Genomic DNA, 23,351 nt, shown 5'->3' with positions numbered 1-23,351 from the left:
CATTACACTGTGTGTGTGTGTGTGTGTGTGTGTGTGTGTGTGTAAAGGAGAGAGAGTTGTGCAAGAAGCAAGAAGGACAGCAATGATTAATGTCCATTTAAACATTTCAGCAATGCACACCTCTACTTATTTATATTGTTAGCATTCATACATTTTTAATATTTACAGCATGCCAGATATTAGTGTTGTAAACTTTTCCTGATCTGCTTAATTCTGGTTTATGTCAAGTCTGATCTATGGCTTAGTTATCAACTTAAATTGTATCGGCTACATGACTAGGGGAGGAAACCGGTGGATTCAGATACTTCAAACACTGAATATTTGTAAAAGATATAGCATGTGCAATGCTGATGTACACTTACACACTAGTCTGTCTCAACACACAACATTAGCAACACTGTATTAAAGACAAAAAAGACATTTACTTTGCGAGGCCATGCTTATATGTTCATGCTTTCTGTGTATGTGTGCAGAATTGGGCTCACACATGTGCATGCAAGTTTTGATCAGGCAAATTACGCTATTTCTCCATTGTTTTGTCCGATTACTACAGCCTCGGGGCAGGCCCCTCTTACTATGGGAAGGCACAGCAGGTTGAGTTTGTCATTATTGATGACAGGAAGGAAACAAATGGAACCGGATGTGTTGGCTGTGCTCTCTTGGAGAGGAAGAGAGGGATGACAAGCCAGAGACGTCGGGGTGATGAAGAAGGCTGGGAATGGATGTGGTTTTAGAGATTTTAAGGTTTTTTGGCTGAAGATGCTATACCATGTCTGCCACCCCATGTTCCTAAGGACTGTGACATAGTTAAGTGTGGGGAACTTCAGGCATTATTGCAGAGGAATCATAAAAATAGACGATTTAGCAAAAATACTAACAGACTGATGTTTGCTGCCTTTGAATATTACACATTTCATTATTTGTAATTTCAGTAATACATTTCTCAGTACAATTCAACTTTTACTTGACTGGTTGCTTTCATATAATTGTAACTAGATAGTTTGGGCCTCGAGTACAGTATGAATTAGTCAGGAGTTCAAGCATGAAGCTATTTTTGTCAGCATGAACTTTATTTATAATAATGAAATAGATTTGTACATTTTACAAAGTGAACATTTTACAACTTTGCAAGTAGTTTAAACATGATTCTATTTGACTTCATACATTAACAGAGAATGCTAGCTTGCTAGCTGGAGGGTGTCACATGATCATCCTTTTTATGAGCAGCTCAGTCATTTGGTTTGAAAGTGAAACTATGTTGTTAATGGGATTCAAAGAAAATAGAAAAACTAAAGGAAAGTAAATCCATTAGTAAACATCAACCAAAAGTAAATCCATTAGCCATTACTGATGCTGCAGAGAAGATTACTGTATTCAAATTATGTTTTGGATCTCGGAATACAGAAAGACTCTGATGTATCACAGATTAAAGTCTGGGGACTCCAGATTATCATATCGGAAGCTTGTTTCACAAATCTAGGCTGAACTGTCCCACATTTAAAAAAAACATTTACATTTGTGTATAGTGCCGAGGTTCCTTTTAAGAGCAAATAACTTATGATGTGTTCTGCGTTGTGTTTTACATAGGTTGATAGATATTTACTCTTTGTCCCCTGAAACACTCTGTGGCCTAAGGCTAGGTCACTATTTCCGGAGTAACCACCTACCAGGAGCACATTTCCCAAAACTGTCCTTGTGTTTATATTTTTGGACATGACATTTAAAGAACTCTCAAATAAACTGCTTCTCAAAAGTTGTTGGAAAGACATACTGCATGTGACTGCTTTCATCACGTTGTGTCAAGTTGCAACACAGATCTTTAGTAAGAAATGTTGATGTTTCTACCCGGCCGTGATATCTTTCCAGTGTGTGTAGTACTCACGACTGGTAGAACAAAATAATCATGAACAAGTTACTTTTATTAAAGTTGTGTCAGACTTGCATATATTCACTCTGATAAGTATTGTTTTAGAACAAGAATAAAAGTGTAGAAATGAAAAAAATTAAAAATTGTTGTTCATGATCTTTGGTAAAGTTGTTTTAAATCAATTTTTAGAGGCCGATAAAGATTCTCCTCTGTTCTATTTTTAGTCCCTTAATAAAGGAAATATAAATCCTACCCTGTCCCTCAGTAACTTCATTAGTTTATTTTCATTCCTCAGTGCTTCCAGTCCAGCTGGGAAATGTAATCTATTCAGCACCAACCGCTTTCTCCAAGTGAGTTGTGGCCTAGAACACCTTTGGGGGCAGTGTCCTCACTTTGTATCTTAATACCTTAATGCAAAATAGCACCAGCTTAACACTGATGTTTTCCAGAGTCAGTGAGACCCTCGTCTCAGCTACATGTATTCACAGGTTAATTTTCAGTCTAATTGCAATAACTCTAAAGTGGTAATTATGGGCCTTTGACATGTGTCTGGACAACTTTTACCAGCTATTGGCACATTGCCAGCAACCTACTGCTGAGAAGCTTGAACTATTATTGATCTGAAGTGGAGCCCAAGAATAAGATCATTCCCTACTATAAGTGGCACTCACTTGTATCTTGTCAAGGATACAGTATCTTACTCTTTTTCTATGCTAGAAAAATGCTTAGCACAGCATAGTTCTCATGTCTTCCAAATCTAACTGCTAGCTGGATTTTTGAAGCTGTGGACATGACCATATTTCCAAACATTACAATTCCACATCAGTGGTGCTTATCCATGAACAAACAGATTTTTAAATGCAGGCACATAAAGGTCAACACCTTATATATCTCAGCCCAAGGTAACTGCAAAATGAAATAGCAGTTACAGACACAGCATCTCCACAGGCAAAAAGATGTTGGCCTTGCCAGCTTGTGGGTTTCTGTAGATGTCTCAAGATTGGTCAACTCCCAGCCCCCCATTCACCTTACCAGAAGTAGTGGCCACAATAATTTAAAGCGAGCACTCAAAGCTCTGTCAGTCCTGAAATTTAATAAATGGAAACTCCCATTGTTACTGAATTGGTAGAAAGCACCACAGCTCACGATTGGAGAAAAAACAAGAAGCAAGAGAGAACAGGGTTGAGGTGGAAGTGCCCACAAGAGAGTGGGGAGGAGGATACTTTTAAAAGCTTCAAACACAAATCCCTCAAGCTTCAATTTAACAGGTCCTGTCAAGAAGTAATGATTCTCTTTGCTACCATATTGTTATTGCCGACAGATAAACCTCAGTGCTTAGGGTCTAAAAAGTTTGAGAACCATGATTTATGTTACTGCTCTCAGTAGCCCAACATAATGGCACACAGACACTGAAGCGCTGGGTTGACTATTCTGTACATTAACAAAGTGATATAACGCTGTTATGACTTGTTACAGTTACAATACAAGTAGCTTTTCAACGGTAGAAATTCTATAACATCTTACATTTCACTGCATTAACTTTATTAGAAATTGAGCAATTTGCATGGCAACAATAGCTTGAGCATCCCTAGAGCTACACTATTCCATGTATATAGAATAATGAATCAAACAGATCTGTGTTGTGGGAAAGGGTTTGCTTATAGAGACAAACATACAATAGGTTTTTACTCCATGTTTGTTGGTAAATAGATGGTCATTCTGTGGCTGTCGATCTTTATAGTGTTGGCAGTCACAGCATGGGGATGTTGGATATTAGCAACCAACATCTCCTGGTTCCATAGTCAAGCTGGAGAGCTGGTGTTTAACAGACTGTAGCTGCTACAGTGATTACTCTGTTTAGCAGGTGATTGATTAGAAGCACTGCTGGAAATGTCACTTGCCCTGCTAATATATTTTCACAGAGGGAACGTAGAGAAGGCAGTGTTAATACATTTTAATACGTTTACTCCGAGGAAGCAGAACTGAAAAGTAACTTTTTAGAGTTAAATGGGGTTTAGGTCTCAGCGTAATATTGCAGACTGCAGAGCTGTATGTAGACAGAATATGGTTTGCTATTGCACTGGTATTTGGTATCACATGGACGCAACCAAGTTATAATCTATTGGTGTTGTTTCCTATGTAACTTGTGATTTTACTAGTCCTGATTCATTATGCTGCGGTTTATTCTATGGTATTCTCTGTGTTGTAGAACAAAGTGAAGTCTGTACTCTCATTGCCCTCCTTCACTGGTGATCGATGGGAATACATGCTGGAAACATCAGTTGCTGGCACACATAAAAGGAAAATCCAGCATCTGAAATTGTCAAGCAGATTTCAGATATGTTGTTCTCATTATCTTGGACAGTGCAGTCACTATTTAGGATAATAAACTGTCCCACAGCAATAAATGCAGGAATGAAAGCTCTGATCCGTAAAATCATTGGGACATACAGTGCCGCATGCTGCTTTGAATATGAACTGAATGAACTGTAAGCACACAGTGTTTGTTTGAGCTTTGTCAAAGTAGACATCCCTTGGTGTCCCTGTGTCTAAATTCTGTTTAGGCAGGCTAGAGCTTAACTGAAAAGGTTAAAAGGATTGTACCCATTACTCGAGATGCTAATACATACTGTTTTTACGATGAGTTCCTAATGCTTTTAGTGTACTATGATATGTCATATTTTATGTTTGAAGTAAAAAACAGCCCAGTATACACCTGTTTAACCTAATTAGGTAAATTGATGATTCTTTAAAAACAAATGATATATAGGGACACCATTGACAGCCATGTAACCTCCATATCCCCACTGGAAAGCTATTCTTGAGTAGTTTGTCTTCATGTTAAAGACAACTGCTTTGGCTGGCAACCAACAAATTTAGTAACTCCCTTTAAAGGACAATGCCCTGAAAGTCAATGATCCTCTTACAAATTCCCTTGAAAAATTGAGAAAATCCCCCAAAAATGTTAAGGGTTCCAGTGGTGGGAGCAAAGGTGTGCTTAGAAGGTGTAATACCCCTTTAATGTATATGATTGGCTGCTGGAAATGTCACATTAAAACTAGGGGAGCGCAGCAGGTGGTGAGGGTCCTCCGTTCAGCTTTGGCCCCAGGCCACAGTTGGCCAGGAGCCCCATTAGTGTTTGGTTGGTTAGAGTTATTATGTTCAATGTGTCAGTGAAGCTGTTAATACATGTACACCTGGGGAGCACTTGCAGTACTGGGGAGTCCATTTAGCTCCGGGGCTTTGGCATCTTTCCAACAGCAACAACTCTACATCAAGAATCATACATTAAAGGAGTATGGCGATTGCTATTTGTTAATACATGTACACCATGGGAACTGAGTAGAGGTGTTAATGGATTATGGATTGCACCCATTGAAAGATGCTTTCATTGTGAACTCAAAGTCCCAGTAGAGTTGTCGATGGGAAGTGATTTGTTCAGACTCAAAGTGATGGATGGTGGGCAGGTAAAACTATGTTGTATGCACTTTTTCCCAACACACTTATATATACTAGGAGTGTTAAGTGTGCAAAATCTGCTATAAACGGGCCAATCTGCTATTGTAGTATATAACTTGTCTTGCTTGTCTGAAGATCAAACATCTATACTCTAAATGTTACTGATCAAGGCTTTTGGTGCAAGAATGAGTGACTTGTGAAAATGTATTTCGAGGGTGGAGAACATTACTTTGCATTTCACCGACAGGATCTTTGCATTAAGCTGCATATGATAGAGTCCAGAACTATTTTCGTTTAAAAAGGTAAACTAATCCTGCAAAGTTTTAAGCACTTTGAAAGATGAATTTTCCCATACAAATGTCAAATGCTAACATCTGTCCAAGTCCCTGTTTGGCAATTTGTGCACACGGTCTGACATTTGTTCTGGTTCCGCTTGGTTTTAACTATACAGCCCCCTGGAAACCAAACTAGAAACTTTTTTTTTTTGGCCAGGTATAAGGAGCTAGATTTGACAAAACATCTGTTCCAATTTTGGCTGGTGGCAAGTTACATGCTGTGGATACAAATATAGTTCCCTCCAGTTGTTTTGTTACCATCAGGTAATTACGGGGTCATCTTCCACTTGCATCCCAAGTGTTTACAAGGAGTGACAGCACAAACAACACCGCTCACACAATCTTTTGGAATAAATACAACATGTACGATTATCACCTAATACAATAGTATCTGTAATTTTTGAGTTGAGTAATCATTCATTTTTATTTAATATGAATTTAATTGCATTGAATGTTCTATTTGGAATTGAATTATTGTTGATCTGCCCCTAGTGTACTGCATTTAAACCACAGGGGGAAAGCAAGAGGTTATGACGGCTGGCTTTATATCCAGCATCTGCTTCAGTGCATCAATAACAGATTCAAGGAGCTATTTGCTTTACTATTTTTAGTGGATGGTGAGCAAATATGTGTCACTGTATATTTATACTGTAGGAGAGAGCACTGTAGAGGTAGTGCAGAGAACCTTGCTGAAGAAACCTCTTCACAGCAGTCGCTAGGCCGGGACATTTATATATGACACATGGACAGATACATTTTCAATGTAGACACACAGACCATGTCTAGGGTTAGTGAGTGGTAACAGTTTACATTGGGAGCAACAATAAAGTGTTTTTAGGTTTGATCTTCATTAAGACCTCTGTTTGAGCCGGCTCTTTACGAAGACTCATTGGTATATATGGAGTGTAGGGTTATATAGAACAACTAATGGTTGAGGAGGGGGGATACACTTCTGTATCACTATTTAAATGCTGGCCTCTCCTCGAGTTACCATAGCAACACACTGACCTGCCCTGAGGCTGTGAAGGGCTAGAAGGGACACCTGCAACAGAGGAGCATCATCATTCACTTTAAGACAACCACACACAGAACGTTACTCCATTGATGCACACACACACACACACACACACATGCACAGGGTTTAAGACAACCACATACAAAACGTTACTGCATTGTTGCACACAGACAGCTCAAACTGGGATCCAATTCCCCGGTCAAGTTAATGAATGGGAAGCCAGTGAGGGATCATATTCTCATGGCTAACCCCAACTCTTTCTGTACAGTTAAGCCGTGTATCTACAACACATTCTCACTTCGACCCTGTCAAATACCAACGCTAGGTCAGTGGCTGTAAGCTTCAAACCTCAACCCTTCTAACGCCAGTTTTGGATGTGGCAGGAATATTGTCTTTTTGAGATAAACTTTTGTCTTCACAGGAACTTAGGTTTAGGCAACAAACCACATTGCTAGGTTTGGAAAAGAGCAGGGTTAACAGTAACTTCATTGGCTGACTAAGTGGCACTGACCAACCGTCAGTATTTTAGAGTAAGACCAGGTGGATATAAATATTTATCTAACAGTGGAAGTTACAGGATTGAAGTGCAGGGATTTATTATAGTAATATGGATACATAATTGTAAATTAACTTGCAAGACAGGCAGTACCTGTATAGTGTACCAATCCGAACAAGCTTTTTATTTAAAAATATATATTTTGGTATATTTGTATTTCAGATTGTAAACATGTTTAGTCATATGGAAATTGTGGATCTTGTACTTCTGTGTTTGGAACATTTAATTCCCACTAAATCAGCTGTAATGAAATAATGAGGACTGCACTGTCCTCCATGCTCCTCATGAGCAAACAGCAGTTCCTTGTGCCCATGTGACCATGTTTAGTATTCTGATTGGTCCAGGACTGTAATGCACACTTTTTTGTGAAATAACCCCAAATGACCTTGACTTGCAAATTGTTAGAATATAATACAATGAAAAACAAAGTCATCCAACATTAAGTAATCAAAGTGATTACTCTACTGAATACAGTAGCGAGCGGCTAATGTGAACTTTCCCTGGCATGAGGTTACAGCTAAACAAATGTGTATAGTGTTGATTAAAAACAAGGCAAACAAATCCTAGCTCTGTGTGCACAAAGCCAGTATTACTCTCCCCATGTACCATGACACTAAGTTGCAGTAACCAGAGATAATACTGATTATTGATGGCAACATGAAACACAATTTATCATTTGTTATCTGAATTTGTAGTGAAGATAACTCACTTACTGTGTTGTAAATATTGCTCTAAACATTGAAGACAAAAGACAACAATTAGGTCAGGTGGAGACAAAAGTGTAACACCTACATTAATTACCATTTATGTTTAAAATTGTAATTGTAAAAGTATGTGCATGCCCTGTGTCTTAGGCCCTGCTTAGTACACATAGAGGAATCATACATTATCTTTCTCATCAATGTATTAGGTCTGCCATTACACTAAGCTACTGAATGGGCACAGCAGTATTATGTTACCTGTATTTGGCAGTGCCATCCGTAATATGTCTTCCTAGAATTGAAGCCGGTGATGTTAAAAATGTCTCATGATTATCTACTTTTGTAATAAATTAAGTGACACTTCATATATACTGTATCTCACATTCATCCTACTTTAGCACTGCAGGCACAGTTTTGCACGCAGAAAACAAAGATTATGTTGCGATTTAATCTAGTCTCAGCAAACCAGACTCTTCTGTTCAATATGGTATGGCTGAAAAGAGAACACTTTATTTCCAGAACTAAAATGTTTTCCCAAAAATGCAGGTCTTGTTAAGTTTAAAATTTGCTGGATACTGATAATACTTGTGAACACTTTATCCTTCCAAAATATCCACTGATTATTTCAGACATCAGTCTAAAAGAGTGAATACTTTTGTGTACCATGCTGGCTTGCCTTGCAGACACAGGACTGCACGGTCACATAAGTGTGACTAACGACTCAGACACATTATTCTTTCTCATTCTCTCTCTCTCTCTTTTCCTCCTTCTTCCCATCCTCCAGTCAGTGATTTAGTTCATGAACTTGATTGTGTGTCTCACCTTGTTAAAACAAAACAGGCAGGATGTTTGCACAGAGCTCGGCATGGTCAGCTGAGTGTGAGTAACTTGCCTCTGATGCATGGCTTCATACAATTCCAATAATGAGTCAATTAGTGTAAATTATACATGTTTAGGACCCACTGTAATTAGTTCAACTCTCTCGTTTCCTGTCTGACTGGAGTCTTCGTCTTTACCCTTTCCTATCTCCTCCTCTACCCCTCACCCTTCCGCCATCATTCTGTCGCAAGTCTTTCCCCCTCTTCTTTCTCCTCTCTCCTATGTCCTCCTTTCTTTTTTCTCCACTTCCTCTTCTTCTTTGTCTTCCTCTCACCCCACACCCTCCCTGTTTCTCTCTGTCCTAGTTCTCAGGGTCTCATGGTGAAGCTTTGTCTAATTACCATGCTTGCGTTTAATTGGAACAGCATCCACAAACACACAGATTGACTGATTTACGAGTAGACACACTGCACTGTGCATGCACACATCACATTTAGCCATTTGGATAGACATTACGTGCACACAGTATACACCCAGCAAGTTAACATGCTCCAGTTATACAAATACACACAACACACAGTGTACACTGGGGTCAGACACTGGCGTTCATCCAGGTTGCACTGTGCTGATGCCCCTTCTGTAGAGTTAAGGCTTGTTGGCAACAGATTGATATTGGCCTGGTTACACCATGAGCTGCCTTTAGCTGCTCCCACTGTAGAGCTGTGTCGTCTAAGAACTGGCAACAACAGATGCACATTGGAGAAACAAATGCTAGGCAGAGATCTAAATGCCACATGGTCACTTCCACATATTTACACATACACATTTTTCGTATTTTATGTTGTCAATTCTGATGATTAGTTTCCTCTGTAAACAGGAATGATTCATATGTACTTGATATTCTGAGATTTGTTTGACATTCAGTTGTGTGTGGATCATCACATAATTTAGATTCAAGAGATATTGCTAAAACTGGGGGTCAGGAGAAAATACTGCTTTTTTCTTGATAAATACTATATAGTTTGACCTCTTCTGGCAAGCAAAAAATATTCAAATGAAACATTCAGAGAAGCCCATCTTTGATTGAAAATGATTTTTGCTCATAGACATATGCGACTAGCAGTGTTGGGTCACAAATATATATATATTTATTTTAGATATGATATAATTAATTAATTACATTTTCTCTGTTTTCTTCTTTGTGTTTCAGTCTTGCCCAGCCACACATGTGGCACCCCCGGCCTTATCCCAAGCGGGGTCATTCATGGTTTGCGGTACAACATGGGTGACAAGATCCGATACAGCTGTGAGTCAGGTTTTGTATTGGAAGGACACAACATCCTCACGTGTATAGTATCAGCTGGCAGTGGAGCACAGTGGGACTTCCCGTCACCTTTTTGTCGAGGTAAGATGTTTTCTTTCTTTTTTTCTTCCCATCTTTCCTTCAATCTTTCTGTCTGTCTGTGTTCTTTTAGTCTTTCTTTCTTTCTGCTCTCTTTTTCTATGTCAGCCATTACGCCATATACTCTCGTTCTTGAAATAGATCATACCCGTGTCCCAAAACACTTAACTCATAAGTGAAATGTATTTCACTTATAAGGAAGAAATAAGGAAAGCAGATCAGAATTTAAGGAAATATAAACAATTGGTTGGATCATGAGAAAGGACCTTAACATGAGGTCACAGGCCGGAGGAAGACGAAAACCCCAATGTATTGATTACTCATAAAGCACAGCCTAACAAACCATTGTATGAACAATGGAGCCTAATATCCCCAAGCAAAGCTCTTCTGATGGTTCATTAGTATATAGACTAGAACAGGTATGTCCAGGTTTTCACCATCAGGGCCAGTAGATGGTTGAACAGCTCAGCTCAGTGATTCAGTATCTTGTGATAAATCACTGCAAAACACACTTTGATATGTTGTTGTGTTTTTCAGAGGCTTTAATTAAATGATTGGATTTTTGCTTTCTTGTTGATATATTTCCTTTTTTCACATGAATTACTTTGTGAAGCGTTTGAAGATGTACCATTGATGTATTCATGATGTAACTATGATAGAATTGATGAAAATCTCTATTATTGTTATTTTAGTTGTAATACAATGTGATGTCAAAATAAATGAATTGTAGTGTATACATTCTGTATGAAATTACGCTGTTGAACTTTCCATGAATACAAACAAACAAATAATCAGTAGCACCTGTACAATTTCATACAACGCAATTAACAAATGACAGTTTGATACAATATAAACAGTAAAATAATTTGAAATGTGTGCACACAAGAAATGAGAATGATACAATGTAAATAAATCTCATGGGTATTGTTTTTTACAATATTATTTCTAAATAAAAGACAATTAGAGATAACTAGGAAATGATCAAGCCAACCCCGGGAGGATGCACCAAAACCAGAGTTTGAAATATGATAACATACCTTGAGAGTTGCTATTTCTTCTAATTCTTTGTTGTGCTACCTCTCTCTCCAGCGGAGGGAGCATGTGGCGGAACGTTGCGAGGCACTGCAGGTTCAATAACCAGCCCTGGATACCCTGCAGAGTATGACAACAACCTGGACTGTACGTGGTCAATCCTCTCTGAACCCGGGGACACTATAGCTCTCGTGTTCAACGACTTCTTATTAGAGGACAAGTACGACTTCCTGGAAATCAGCGGGACGGAAGCACCGAGCATATGGTGAGATACATTTCATAAGCAGACTACAATGTCGAATAGATAAGTAGTTATGTTGGAGGGCACGCAAGCCTTTGTGAAAATCAGCAGGAGCGACACGCCACATGTTGAATTGGACCATAATAAAAACAGATGGACACAGTCACCACTGACATTTAAAAGTTGAATAGTATTGACTTAGCATTCGTGTTTCAGAGCTAGATGATAACAAACACACGCAAGAAGCCACAGCCTCGTTCTGTGATTCAAGTGGGGACACCTGATTCTACTCTCCAAGAATAAGAAGCCTGGAGCCATTATTGTGTTGTGAGGTGACATGTTCATATTAAAGAGAACAGTTGTTGTTTTCACTGCATTTTTCTCTAACTTGTATACATTAAAAGGGGAAACAATTTAAAAAAGAGGGCATGAAAAGAAGACTAAGGATGTTGTTCGGGAGGACAAATACAACTACGGATTGATTAGCTGCACAGGAGCCCTGTTGATTTTCCTGTTTCATTCAAATCCCACAGGGAAGGTGATACATTGCTGTTTTCACTCCCATGTTCTGTGGTCACATTTGAAAATTGGCACTATGTTGTACCAGAACACGCTCTGCTTTTTACATTTAGAGTGCTGTTGGTATTCATGTTGGTCTGTTCAAAATATACCACATCTCCAGGAAAGGTTTAGGTGTGTTTTTGCAGCGTAACTGTTAGGCATGCAGAGTTGTTGCTGTTTGAAGTTGCTGGTACTACTTGGGAAATCTAGAGAGGGGAAAGCAGTTTGGCCTCCCTCAGTAGTAACAATATACATGCCTGTGAGCCAAGGCTGCTCAAACATTGAAGGTAGTAGACTTCTGGGTTTCAGTGTTTCATAATTATGGTTGCAAAGGAACACTAGAGAAAATGACACGACATTTAGGAAATTAATAAAGGCGGTTATTCCACAACAGTCTATCAGCCTTGGTTACTCCACCTTTGAGCATCTGCTTTTTAAGGAAGAGTAATTATTTACAGTTTAACTGAAATAAGTTATTTAAAATAAAACACACACCTATTCAATTAATATTTCAATGTATGTGCTTGTTTCTGCTTACATGACATTGTTTGACACACACAGATACATAAGTGAAGGATAGCACCAGTTGGAAACAAAAGGATGTAGAATAATTGCATGTTTAGTCACACATCGGTCATGGCATCCTCATGATACCGTGTGCGTGTCAGTGTCGGGTGTTCAGTGGCCCTCTGACTGTGCGAGCTGTTGATCTTTTCTCTAGGCTCTGACAGATTACACACACTCAGGTTTGCACATACATACACATATAGCTTGTCTCTGACAGTATAACATTCAAGGACCAATGTCAACATCCGTATCTTCCCCCCTCTGCAATATGTGTGTGTGTGTGTGTGTGTGTGTGTGTGTGTGTGTGTGTGTGTGTGGGGGGGGGGGGGATACGGAGCACACCAAAGGATTTATCACATGGAAAACAGTGGCTGGAGCAACTGGAGCCGTTGGGTTTCATTTGTTGGAGGACACTTCAGTAGTATGAAATGATATGAACTTCAGTAAAATATTTGTGGATAAGAAAAAAAAAATTATCTCAAAATGTGTAGTTTACTAACACAGTAAACAGATTTTGATATTGTCTAGTACACAATAATAACAGTAGTGATGCATCTTTCTTTTTGCATTTAAAAAAAATGTTTTATTATTATATTATATGACAGTGTAAATGCAGGGAAGAGAGGAAGTGAGCAAGGGGGTTTACAACAGAGGTCCCAAATTAAAGCGCCAAAAGTCACTCAGATGCCTTGTATATTTAATGGAAGTTCACTGACGCCAGGCCTAAAACATTGTTTTTATATGACTATATTATATGAAAATAAACCTAAATGGGCTTCTGTATCTTTTATAATCCTAAATCATTTGCTCCAGAGGTGGGATTAAGAGATGAATGACATTTACACTAAGGCATGTGGGCAGGTCATTGTGAAAATGACTGACACCTGACAGGAACACTGTGACGGGTTCTTCCTGTTTACCGTGAGCTTGTTCTGATTGGGTGTCCCAAAAGCAATTTCCTGTTTTATGTTCCTGTCCACCAGCTGGCAGTTTGAATGTCAGGTTGACGCACGCACACACACACACACACACACACACACACACACACACACACACACACACACACACACACACACACACACACACACACACACACACACTTTACAGACAGAGACAGAGACAGACAGAGACACGCATAAGTGTGTGCCTGATTGATTTGACTTTTAACCCACTGGACAAAGTGATGATTTGATTCCAGTCAAAATATAAGTCTCATATCATCTTATGTCATTCCTTATACCCTGCTTTTGGACCACTATCATACTTTTTTATTTTTAATTAGTTTGATTATGTCCCGGATAGCCTGTTTTCAAGCTTCAACTGACCTGCTACACTGTAATGCTTTGAAACCTGCCTTCTGAGTGATGTCAGTCTGGCAAAATTGTGCAGTTACTGGCTAATGTGAACTTTATTTGTATACCCCAATTGTTAGTGAAATATAAAGAAGACTGCACAAAGGAAAATGACTGCAGACAAATAAGAGAGGTCAGGAAGGCAGAAGACTTCCAGGCATTTGTATTGCTGGTGCCTATTGATATACAATGGCTTTATAGCACTGTATGGCTTATAGTATGCATTTATTTTTGTTCACTATTTAGCAAGTGAAATGTCAACAGGTCACACAGCTGCTTCTGTATGCAGTTGAGGTCAACAGTCCCTCTCAGTGCATGCATTTGCACGTGATTTCCATAAATCAATATTGCGTTCCTTATTGTTCTGTGAAACAAGTAATCTGACAAGTAAACTAAATCCAGGAAGAAGACTTTTTCAGAAAGCTGATAATCTGAGGTAAAAAACGTCTGTTTCTTCAATCAACAGTAGGCCTGTTTTTTGTGGAGGAGACACTAAGAATCTTTATTTAGCTATTTGACATATGAGATAAAGAGGCTTTTCATTCAGTCCTCATTTCAATACTCGTGTTTATTTTTGTGCACTGAAATCTTGGTGACCTAAAAATGTAGAACACATTATTAGTTTATCCTGAATATAATAATAATAATAATAATAATAATAATAATAATAATAATAATAATATAGGCTTTCTGTGTTGTTGTTAAAGCTGATATCTTCAAATCTGTACAGATTTTTAAACTGATTACATAATCAGTTAAATTATATTTACAGCTGATATTTCCTGCTTTTAAACCCCTCTTCTCCTGTCTACAACCTAACCTCTAATCTTCCACCCTTTTCTCCTTCCTTCCCTTTTCTCTGCATTCTCAATACTCCCTCCGGCTATCCTTTCTTCTCTCTTTCTCTCTCCTGTTTCTGTCCTCCTTTCCTCTTTTATCTCAGTCTATCAAAACATAAGACAAACCAAAATGCTTCAAGGCCAATGGTGCTATGCTAAAGGCCATTATATCCAAGGAGCACGACCAACAGTATTTATCTGATTTTGTTTCTCATTGCTTACTACATTATTCACATTGATTTTTACCCAGTTGCCGGTAATGAAAACCCAATAATTTGCTGCAATGTCTCATCACCCTGAGAGTGAAGGATTTTTAAATAAGTTTGTAATCCTGATTTAAAAAGACTGATGGAATCTCTGAATTTTCACATTAAATTAATCCTTTCCTATCCCACTTCTACTGAATGAGCGGCCCTAATTGTCAATTATTTCTTAAATTGAGTCACAGGGTCACTTACTTGACATAATGTGGAAACTACTACCCGTATGTTCATTAAATGTTCTCCTTCCTTAAAACATGACACCTTCGAGAAGTGCAGTCTCACTTGAATGTTTAACCGGTTTTCCACAAATGTAGCCATCCTGACAGAAAGTTGGTAGCAATGGTCATTGCTCATGATCCCCTGAGAATGAATCTTAATGACTAGGTGATCCCCTAACTTTTCCTTTATTGACACTAGCAGGTTGACATTGGTGGGTTTCAGTGAAATGCTTTGATAACTTTGGATGGATTGCAATGACATTTTGGAGGCACATCCATGTCTCTCTCAGACAGAAAACTTTATTTGCCCAAATATCTACTAAGCTAACAATCCTATCAGCCTTATCTGTACTTTGCAAATGTTAGCATGCTAACATGCTAAACTAAGGGGATGATGTTAGCATTCAGCTCTGTGCCACTTTCAACCAAAGGAAACCAAATAAGTAGCTGTTATACAGGCCAGTAGGTAAACATGTAATTTTATACTAGGGTTATAGAAAGGGGAGACGGTAAGAAGTTTACTATCCATTTGCGCTGCGTTTCTATTTTATTCTCTTTTCTATTACCTCTGCTTTTTCTATTTTTTGCTATCATGTTTCTGTCTCTCTCTCTCTCTCACACACACAAAAACACATACACAGTTTATTTTTTAATTACTTTATTGGCTGCAATATAAATAGTTGTAGCACAGTAATTTCCATTCAGTCATCCATTTTATATTTGCTTAGCCAGTCATTTAACAAAGGCACAATCTGAGTCATTGATTGGAAACAGCATAAGAAGAGCAGCCCCGATGTTACGTTTGTGGAAAGCTCTTCCAGCTTTTTATGAGGGATCCGGAATGACAGTTAGGGCCACGGGAGAGATTTAGCCACTCTTGCCGGTCCGGGTACTCCCTCAGAGCCCCCTCTCAGTCGGCTGGCAAAACTCTTTTACCATTTGCCAGAACTGCCTAAAAATGTCTTCTTTCAATCAACATCAAGGTCTTGCTATTTGCCAGCAGACTTCTGCCATTCTTACTCTCATAAAGTGTCAGTCCAGCCAACCCCATTTAAATCAATGGCAACTACAATCTAATGTTTGACTTATTGTCACAAATGCAAACAACTAGCAGTGGGATGTATGGATTGTGTCTGTGGATAAGTTTAGATTAATTCTTTAATGTCCTCGTTGAGGACATTTGCTGTACCCAATAAGGTGGCAAGAGGGGAGGAAGGTGAAGCATGGATAGAGGGGCTTGTGTGCTATGGTCAGCTCCAAGTTTCCTAAACGTTTTGCCCCGTGGCAGTTTTTAATTTTTTATATTCTTTTAAGTTTTTGTTTATTTGATAAGGGACAGTACACATTAATAAAAACATATCTATACATGTGCCAGAGTTAGCCAAGAGGCTATTTTTCATCTGTCACAAAACAAACCTAAAAATAGAGTTAAGATTATATATATAAGGTTTATACAATATTGACGCTTTTCAATAGGTGCACAAACAATTAATAGTGAGAATAGTGAGAATCCTCATTCAGGAGACTCTTAGACTTTGTCAAGTACTAACAAGACATGCAACACAGAGGCTCACAAATTCAAAACACACAAAGCAAATATAATAAGGGAGAACTATGTTAAAATGGACAGAATAAAAACATCCATGTCAGAGGCACAGAACATAAAAGCATGCAGAGTAAATGAAATATATAAATTAGTCAGACACAGCTAAACAACAACAAAAGACATGCATGCAGGTAGAATGATGGTCGACCAGCAAAGTCAAGACATACAGACAGCTGACAACAGACGGATAGTTGACAACAGACAGACAGACAGCCGACAACAGACAGATAGTCGACAACAGACAGACAGACGCCGACAACCGACGGATAGTCGACAACAGACAGACAGACGACAACAGACGGATAGTCGACAACAGACAGACAGACAGCTGACAACAGACGGATAGTTGACGACAGACAGACAGACGCCGACAACAGACAGACAGACGCCGACAACAGACGGATAGTCGACAACAGACAGACGACAACCGACGGATAGTTGACGACAGACAGACAGACGCCGACAACAGACGGATAGTCGACAACAGACAGACGACAACCGACGGATAGTCGATAACAGACATACATACGACAACAGACAGACAGACAGCTGACAACATATGGATAGTCGACAACAGACAGACAGAGGGAAAGTTCAACACAGACAGATTGAGGACAGTAAGGAGCAGTTAGGCTCTAGTGCTGACCGAGCTGGGTACTAACTAACCATTTCTTTAATTGAGTTTTAAATGAACTGTATGTTTGTAGATCTCTGATGGACCCTGGAATGGAGTTCCAGTCTATTGCAGCTTGTATAGAAAAGCAGACTGACTGAAAGCACTTTTCCTGAGTGGGACAATACACTCCCCTCTTGCTGCACCTCTTGTGAGCCGATATCCAGTTTGTGTGATAACAAATTGTTTGAGCGGATGAGAGGTCAAGCCATGTATAATCTTGTACATGAGACAGACATGCACATATTTAATCATGTTCTCCCAACTAAACAAGTTATATTTTTTTAGTATTGGGCAATGATGAGAGAAAACAGATTTGTTCATCAAGAATTTTGAGTGTACGTTTATACAATGACTGTAATGGTTTCAGAGTAGTTGTTCATCTTCATGGAACAAGCGAACAACTACTGAATGGTTTCAGCCAGGAAGCTTCTGATTATTATCCAAAGCCAATGACACTAAACCTCTCGAAGGGAATCAAAGATGATGGTCTAATCAACCCATGAGGACAACATCAGATTATCACTGCTGGTAATGTTTAATACAAACACAAAAAGGCAAGGCAACCCCTTATCGCAGACCACTGCCTCGCTTGAAGAAACTTGTTGGCTCTGACACCTCATACTTCTGCAGGAACTCCTACAGAAATCTGCAGAACATTATCTAAGCATTTTACCAAACCCCGAAACACATGAGGACAATATTAGCAAATCCCCATCCCTGCTGGAACAACTTGAAGTGGGTAACATGCTGATCCATTTTTCCAAGACATTAAATTAAATTGATCATAAATGTGTGATTTAACAATCAGCCAGGATATATTTTATAGCATTCTGACATTGGTGCGTGTTCCCTGGCAGGTTTAGCTATGTAATTCACTGATCATTAATGACATTTGTGAATGGCCAATTCTGCCAATTCAAAGTGCACCACAACGGGCCTGCAGCATCGGTGGGTGAACCTCACCCATCCTCAGTGCCTAGCACCTCTTTCTTGTATTTGCCCTCACCTCATGTCCCTCTGTTACATCTCCTTTCGCTCCTCCCTTTAAGTCCCTTTTCTCTGAGCCATTTCCGCTGCTCCGCCTCCTTTTTTCCTCTCTCCCCACTCCTCTTTTGTAAGCACCAGCCCTCTCTTCGTCTCTTTTCTCCACTTTGAAACACCAGTCTTGTCCTGTTATTACATTTACATTTTAAATTATGTTCACTGATGTGTGTGTGTGTGTGTGTGTGTGTGTGTGTGTGTACACGCACGTGCGTGTTTCCGTTTCAGTGCGTGGGCATGTTATGAGATTAAAAGTACGAGTGTACCAGGGTTTTGCACTAAGCTCTTGGAATAAACAGCTATCTGTTGTGGATAATGCGCTTTCCAACTTTTTTGACTTGTTTCCAATCATTTATTTTTACTGTGCCTTTTTGTCATTTTGTAGGTTACATTGTGACGCACTTAAAAAAGTATTGGCAGCAATGCAAACAGTCATCATGGAGGACCAGGGTCAAAACAACAGTACCCAGACAGTAGAAAGTTGTATCCGTTTCTTTGTGATGTTCATGTATCACCAACAAACGTGTGGTTTAATTATAGAGAGGTGCACATAAATACCAGCTCTTGGTTTCTTTTCTACCCTTTCCACTGTGTTTTATGACTTGGGCTCTCTCTTCCTATTGTCTACTCCTCTCAGGTCTGTCAAACCTCGCCACTCATATCTTGTACACCTTCCTCTTTGTTTTATCCTCCTGTGAGTTCTTTCTTTATGTGAAACTTTCTATTTCATTTTCTGTTCTCCATCTCAACCTTTCTCCAGTCACTGCTTTCTCATTTATTTTTTATCTATTGCAACCTTGTATTTGTGATGTCGAACCTCATTTAGACAGGCCACTTTGCCTCCCCTTTCTTAAATGTCCACCTCTCCTTGTGACTTGTGTACCTCTCTCTCTCTCTGTTCCTTTAAGTGAATTTCCTTTTCTCACCTGCTCTCCCGTCTTCTTCATCCATCAGCTTCTGTTTGCTCACATGTTTTTCTCTGTCCTCTTTCTTTTCTGCTTTCTTTCACCTTGTAAATTCCCCTTAGTCTCCCATTTCTGCTTTTCGTCCCATAACCTGCTTCAGTGGTTACTGAGCAGCTTGTCTCCTCTGCTCTGTTCTGCTTCATGTATATTATTTTCACTAACTTAGGTTGTCTTCTTTTTTAAACGTTTATCTCTTTCTCCTCTCCTCTTCTCATTTTGTCCTTCTTTCTTTCCTTTCAGTTCAGTCTCATATATCTTCCCTCTCTCCTCCTCCTCTCTGACCTCTTGTCTCTCCCTCATTCCAATGTCATACAGCTGGACAGTCCCCATGAATAATTGAAGAGATTCAGCATATCTCTCATTTTTTGTATCTGTTTATCTCTGTATTATTCAGACTTCCCTATTTTGGTGTCCTTTTAAACACTGAATGATTTATTAAACGTATGTGTCAACATCCTTGCTGTCCTCAACCCTTAACCTGTCCTGAAGAAGGGCTGCTTTTCAATGAGCTCTCGGTACATTTGTTAAAGCTGTGATTATTGATTTCTTACCCCTTTCTTACCATTAGTATCCATCTGAACACAATTATTAAGATTGGTCAGACAATAGCACATACACATTTATATTTTAAATGCAATTAAACATGTTTTGCAGCATTGTTTCAGATATCTTAATGGGAAAGATACCAGTGTTGTCACAGGGTAGCTGTTTTATTTCAGTTCATCCTACTTGTGGTGACTAGCTCCCATATGGGTTTTGTTAGGTCACACTCTCTCTCATAAGTATTTCTGGAAGATATTGATGGAAAACATTTCTTTTTATTGCTAATTTATTGCTAGTTTTTCATTTAAAGGTTTAAATTTACAAAAACAATTGTGTGCCTTGTAATAATATCAAGGGACACAGATGGGTCTTTAGAAACAGGTGATGCCGAGGTACAAATATATTGATCAGATGAACCAATTGTAGCGAAAATATATGTATTGTCATGTGAAAGATCTCGGCTTATACACACAATTGATTTGTACATAGAAAGACTATAACAAGATCACATTGACACATTGCATAGTGATCCCCTTTACATAACCTTCTTTTTACAAATGCAGAGAACCGTAGGCTGTAATACACAACACCAGCAGTGATTTCCCAATCTAATACTGGACAAGCACATTGTTCTTGGGACAGAAATGTTTGTTGATAAGACAAGTAGGCCAACCCGACACATCTCATCTCAACTAAATCAAAACATTTCAAATAACTAAATATTTATTTGAATAACTACATTATATTTCTTCATATTCAATTTTAAATATAGCATGATATTATAATAGATATGTTTCCAACAAGTGGATTTTTTTAGAAAACTGCTGCTTATCATTGCCAACGTTTAACCCTTAAAATAAATATTATTATTTTTTCCTTTGCCGATGTGAGGTCCTGGGACAGAGGATGTGTACACATTATGAGGAAGATTTGTACATTTGGGCTATACAAAATACATTTAATTGAATGGAATTAAGCTAATCAAATAATGATTCTCCATGTGTAGTTGTCATGTATTGTCATTTTTAGATAACTTCAATATGAAAAATTACTAATGTCTTGAAGTGCTCTTTCATTGACTTACACTTCAGTGAAATGTATTCAGTTTTCCTCCCAACTTATATTTAAATCTAGACTAAACCTCAGGCAAAACATCAAAGCCCATGAAGCTGTTTCACCATATGACCCCTTATCTATTCAACCCGGCTACATTATAGAGTATGAGATAAAACCACAAACATAACAAGGGTAAAAGTGCACTGGAACTTGTGTTCTTACTTCATGAAAAAGCTTCATAATATAATACTTAATTGGTGTGATTAGAGATGCAATTTTCCTTACACACCATACATGGAGCTTAAAAGGCAGGGTCAGGTGCAGAACATAGAATATATCTAGTGCATTGTCTTTATGTGGGCAGAGCGGGTGTGGGTAGAGCACGGTCCTCCTTTAATCAGAGGATCGGTGGTTTGATCTCCGGCTCCGCAAGCCCATGCTGATGTGCCAACGACATAGGCCAGTTAACCCCGAATTGCTCCCGTAGCTGTGCCTGTGGTGAATGAATGTGAGATAGTCCTGATGGACTGGTTGCAGTTTGTCATGGTAGCTCCTCCCATCAGTGTATGAATGGGTGTGAATGATGACAAGTAGTATTACATTGCCTTGAGTGGTCAGAAGACTAAACAAGCGCTATACAAGTACAGTACATTTACCATTTATTGACTGTCCACCATTTAATTTCGGACCGACATTTATGCACTATAGTGCCCTCAAAAATTCCCATAACTTTTCTGGTCATTATTCTCTTATCTCACATATGTCATAATGTCACACTACAAGCATTGACTACATAATGCTCTACTATAGTCAATATGATGTGTATACTGTGTCATATGACACAGTATACACATCATATTGACTATAGTCTTCTTTTTTTCTTTCAACAAAGCTTAATGTCTCCAACAATTAGAACTCAATTAAGTCCTTTTACCAGGACTCTTCATATTATCTTTTTTACCACTCATATTTTGTTTCGGCCCTTTTCCTTATCTTTGTTTCTTCCTCCCTCCCTCTCTACTCAGTATACCTGCGGCATTTTCGAAGGGCAGTTACAGTGGCTCTTGTTGCTCTCGGGAGGATGGTAGAACATTGACTTCCAGGCAGTCTCTTACATCATTTCCTTTTTGGTCTCAGTACACCATTTTCCCACAATTTTGTTATATTTCTTTACCACTGCCTTGGTTGCCGTTCCGAATAAATTGTGAGAGCAGCTAAAGCTGATGTAAGACTTACCATAGGCAACCAACTCATCGTCTCAGTGGTGATGGTTTAAAAAGTGTTTTTGAAGATCTGAAGAGCTTTCTGTTGCTTTCCAATCAATCAATGAACAGACATATTAGTGCATTTTCATTTTTAGAAAATTTGTTGAATATTCTTTTAGTTAAATACACTTGGGAGAGTCTGGCAGTTGTACCGTACCCAGTACAAGTGCAGTGCTCTGCTTCTGGTCAGTGCTGATCATTATTAAGGGAAGATATCACTCATTTCATTCCCTGGTCCACATTTTCCAAGCTAGTGGAACAAATTGCCTTTCAGCTAAAAATCTCTTTGAATTACAGCCAGCCTTTGCACCTTGGAGGACAATGCAAAGTGACATTAATATCATACTTTGAACTCTCTTTGAAAGATCTGTTTCACATAGGGATTTTTTATTTAGGGGCCGAATCGGATGAAGTAATTTATGTCATGGAGTTATTCACACTTGTATGTTCTGCATTGTATGCTGTATTGTATTCCAGTTTTTCTGTGATGAGGGATTTCACAACAGTGGTTGGTCGCTCTACAGTCTATTATGCTTAAATCTGCAATTACATGGCAGCATGTTGAAGCACTTTCGTCTAACAATTGTATTTTTGTATTTGATGTTTTTCGACCTCAAATTTAAATATCTACGGTCATCTTCCATTCGCACATGCATGAATTGAGTGTTTGTACTGTAGCCGTTCTTACAATGTTCGTTTCTGGAACATGACATAATCTCTGTGATATTTACCAGCTATGTAAAAATATACACATGGTACATAATAATATTATAATGCACTAAACAATATGTCCTAGAGAGGGTGAATACTGTGGATTTGCAATAACAAGAGCTTGAGTTTTATTACATATACCTTTTCTTCCCCATGTGCCTTGTCGTCTCTGCTGAATTTTCTTAAGTATGTTATACATGTTAAAGAACAACAAGTCAGTGCAAGTAAACTCTTATTTAGAAAGGCTGACATATTCTAGAT

At 38.7% G+C, this 23,351-nt stretch overlaps 1 protein-coding gene across 1 annotated transcript in view; it reads left to right on the top strand.

Annotated features, from left to right (window-relative positions):
* The window catches only part of LOC117751630 (CUB and sushi domain-containing protein 1-like), a 258,734-nt gene that overhangs the window by 83,600 nt on the left and 151,783 nt on the right, over positions 1 to 23,351 (top strand). The window contains 2 exon segments of the mRNA XM_034563565.1: positions 9,963 to 10,157; positions 11,244 to 11,451. Of these exon segments, the coding sequence (XP_034419456.1) occupies positions 9,963 to 10,157; positions 11,244 to 11,451 (403 nt within the window).

This window comes from Cyclopterus lumpus, chromosome 3 (assembly GCF_009769545.1).
Source record: "Cyclopterus lumpus isolate fCycLum1 chromosome 3, fCycLum1.pri, whole genome shotgun sequence".
Taxonomy (NCBI): domain Eukaryota; kingdom Metazoa; phylum Chordata; class Actinopteri; order Perciformes; family Cyclopteridae; genus Cyclopterus; species Cyclopterus lumpus.
This window is presented reverse-complemented; position numbering and strand designations above follow the sequence as displayed.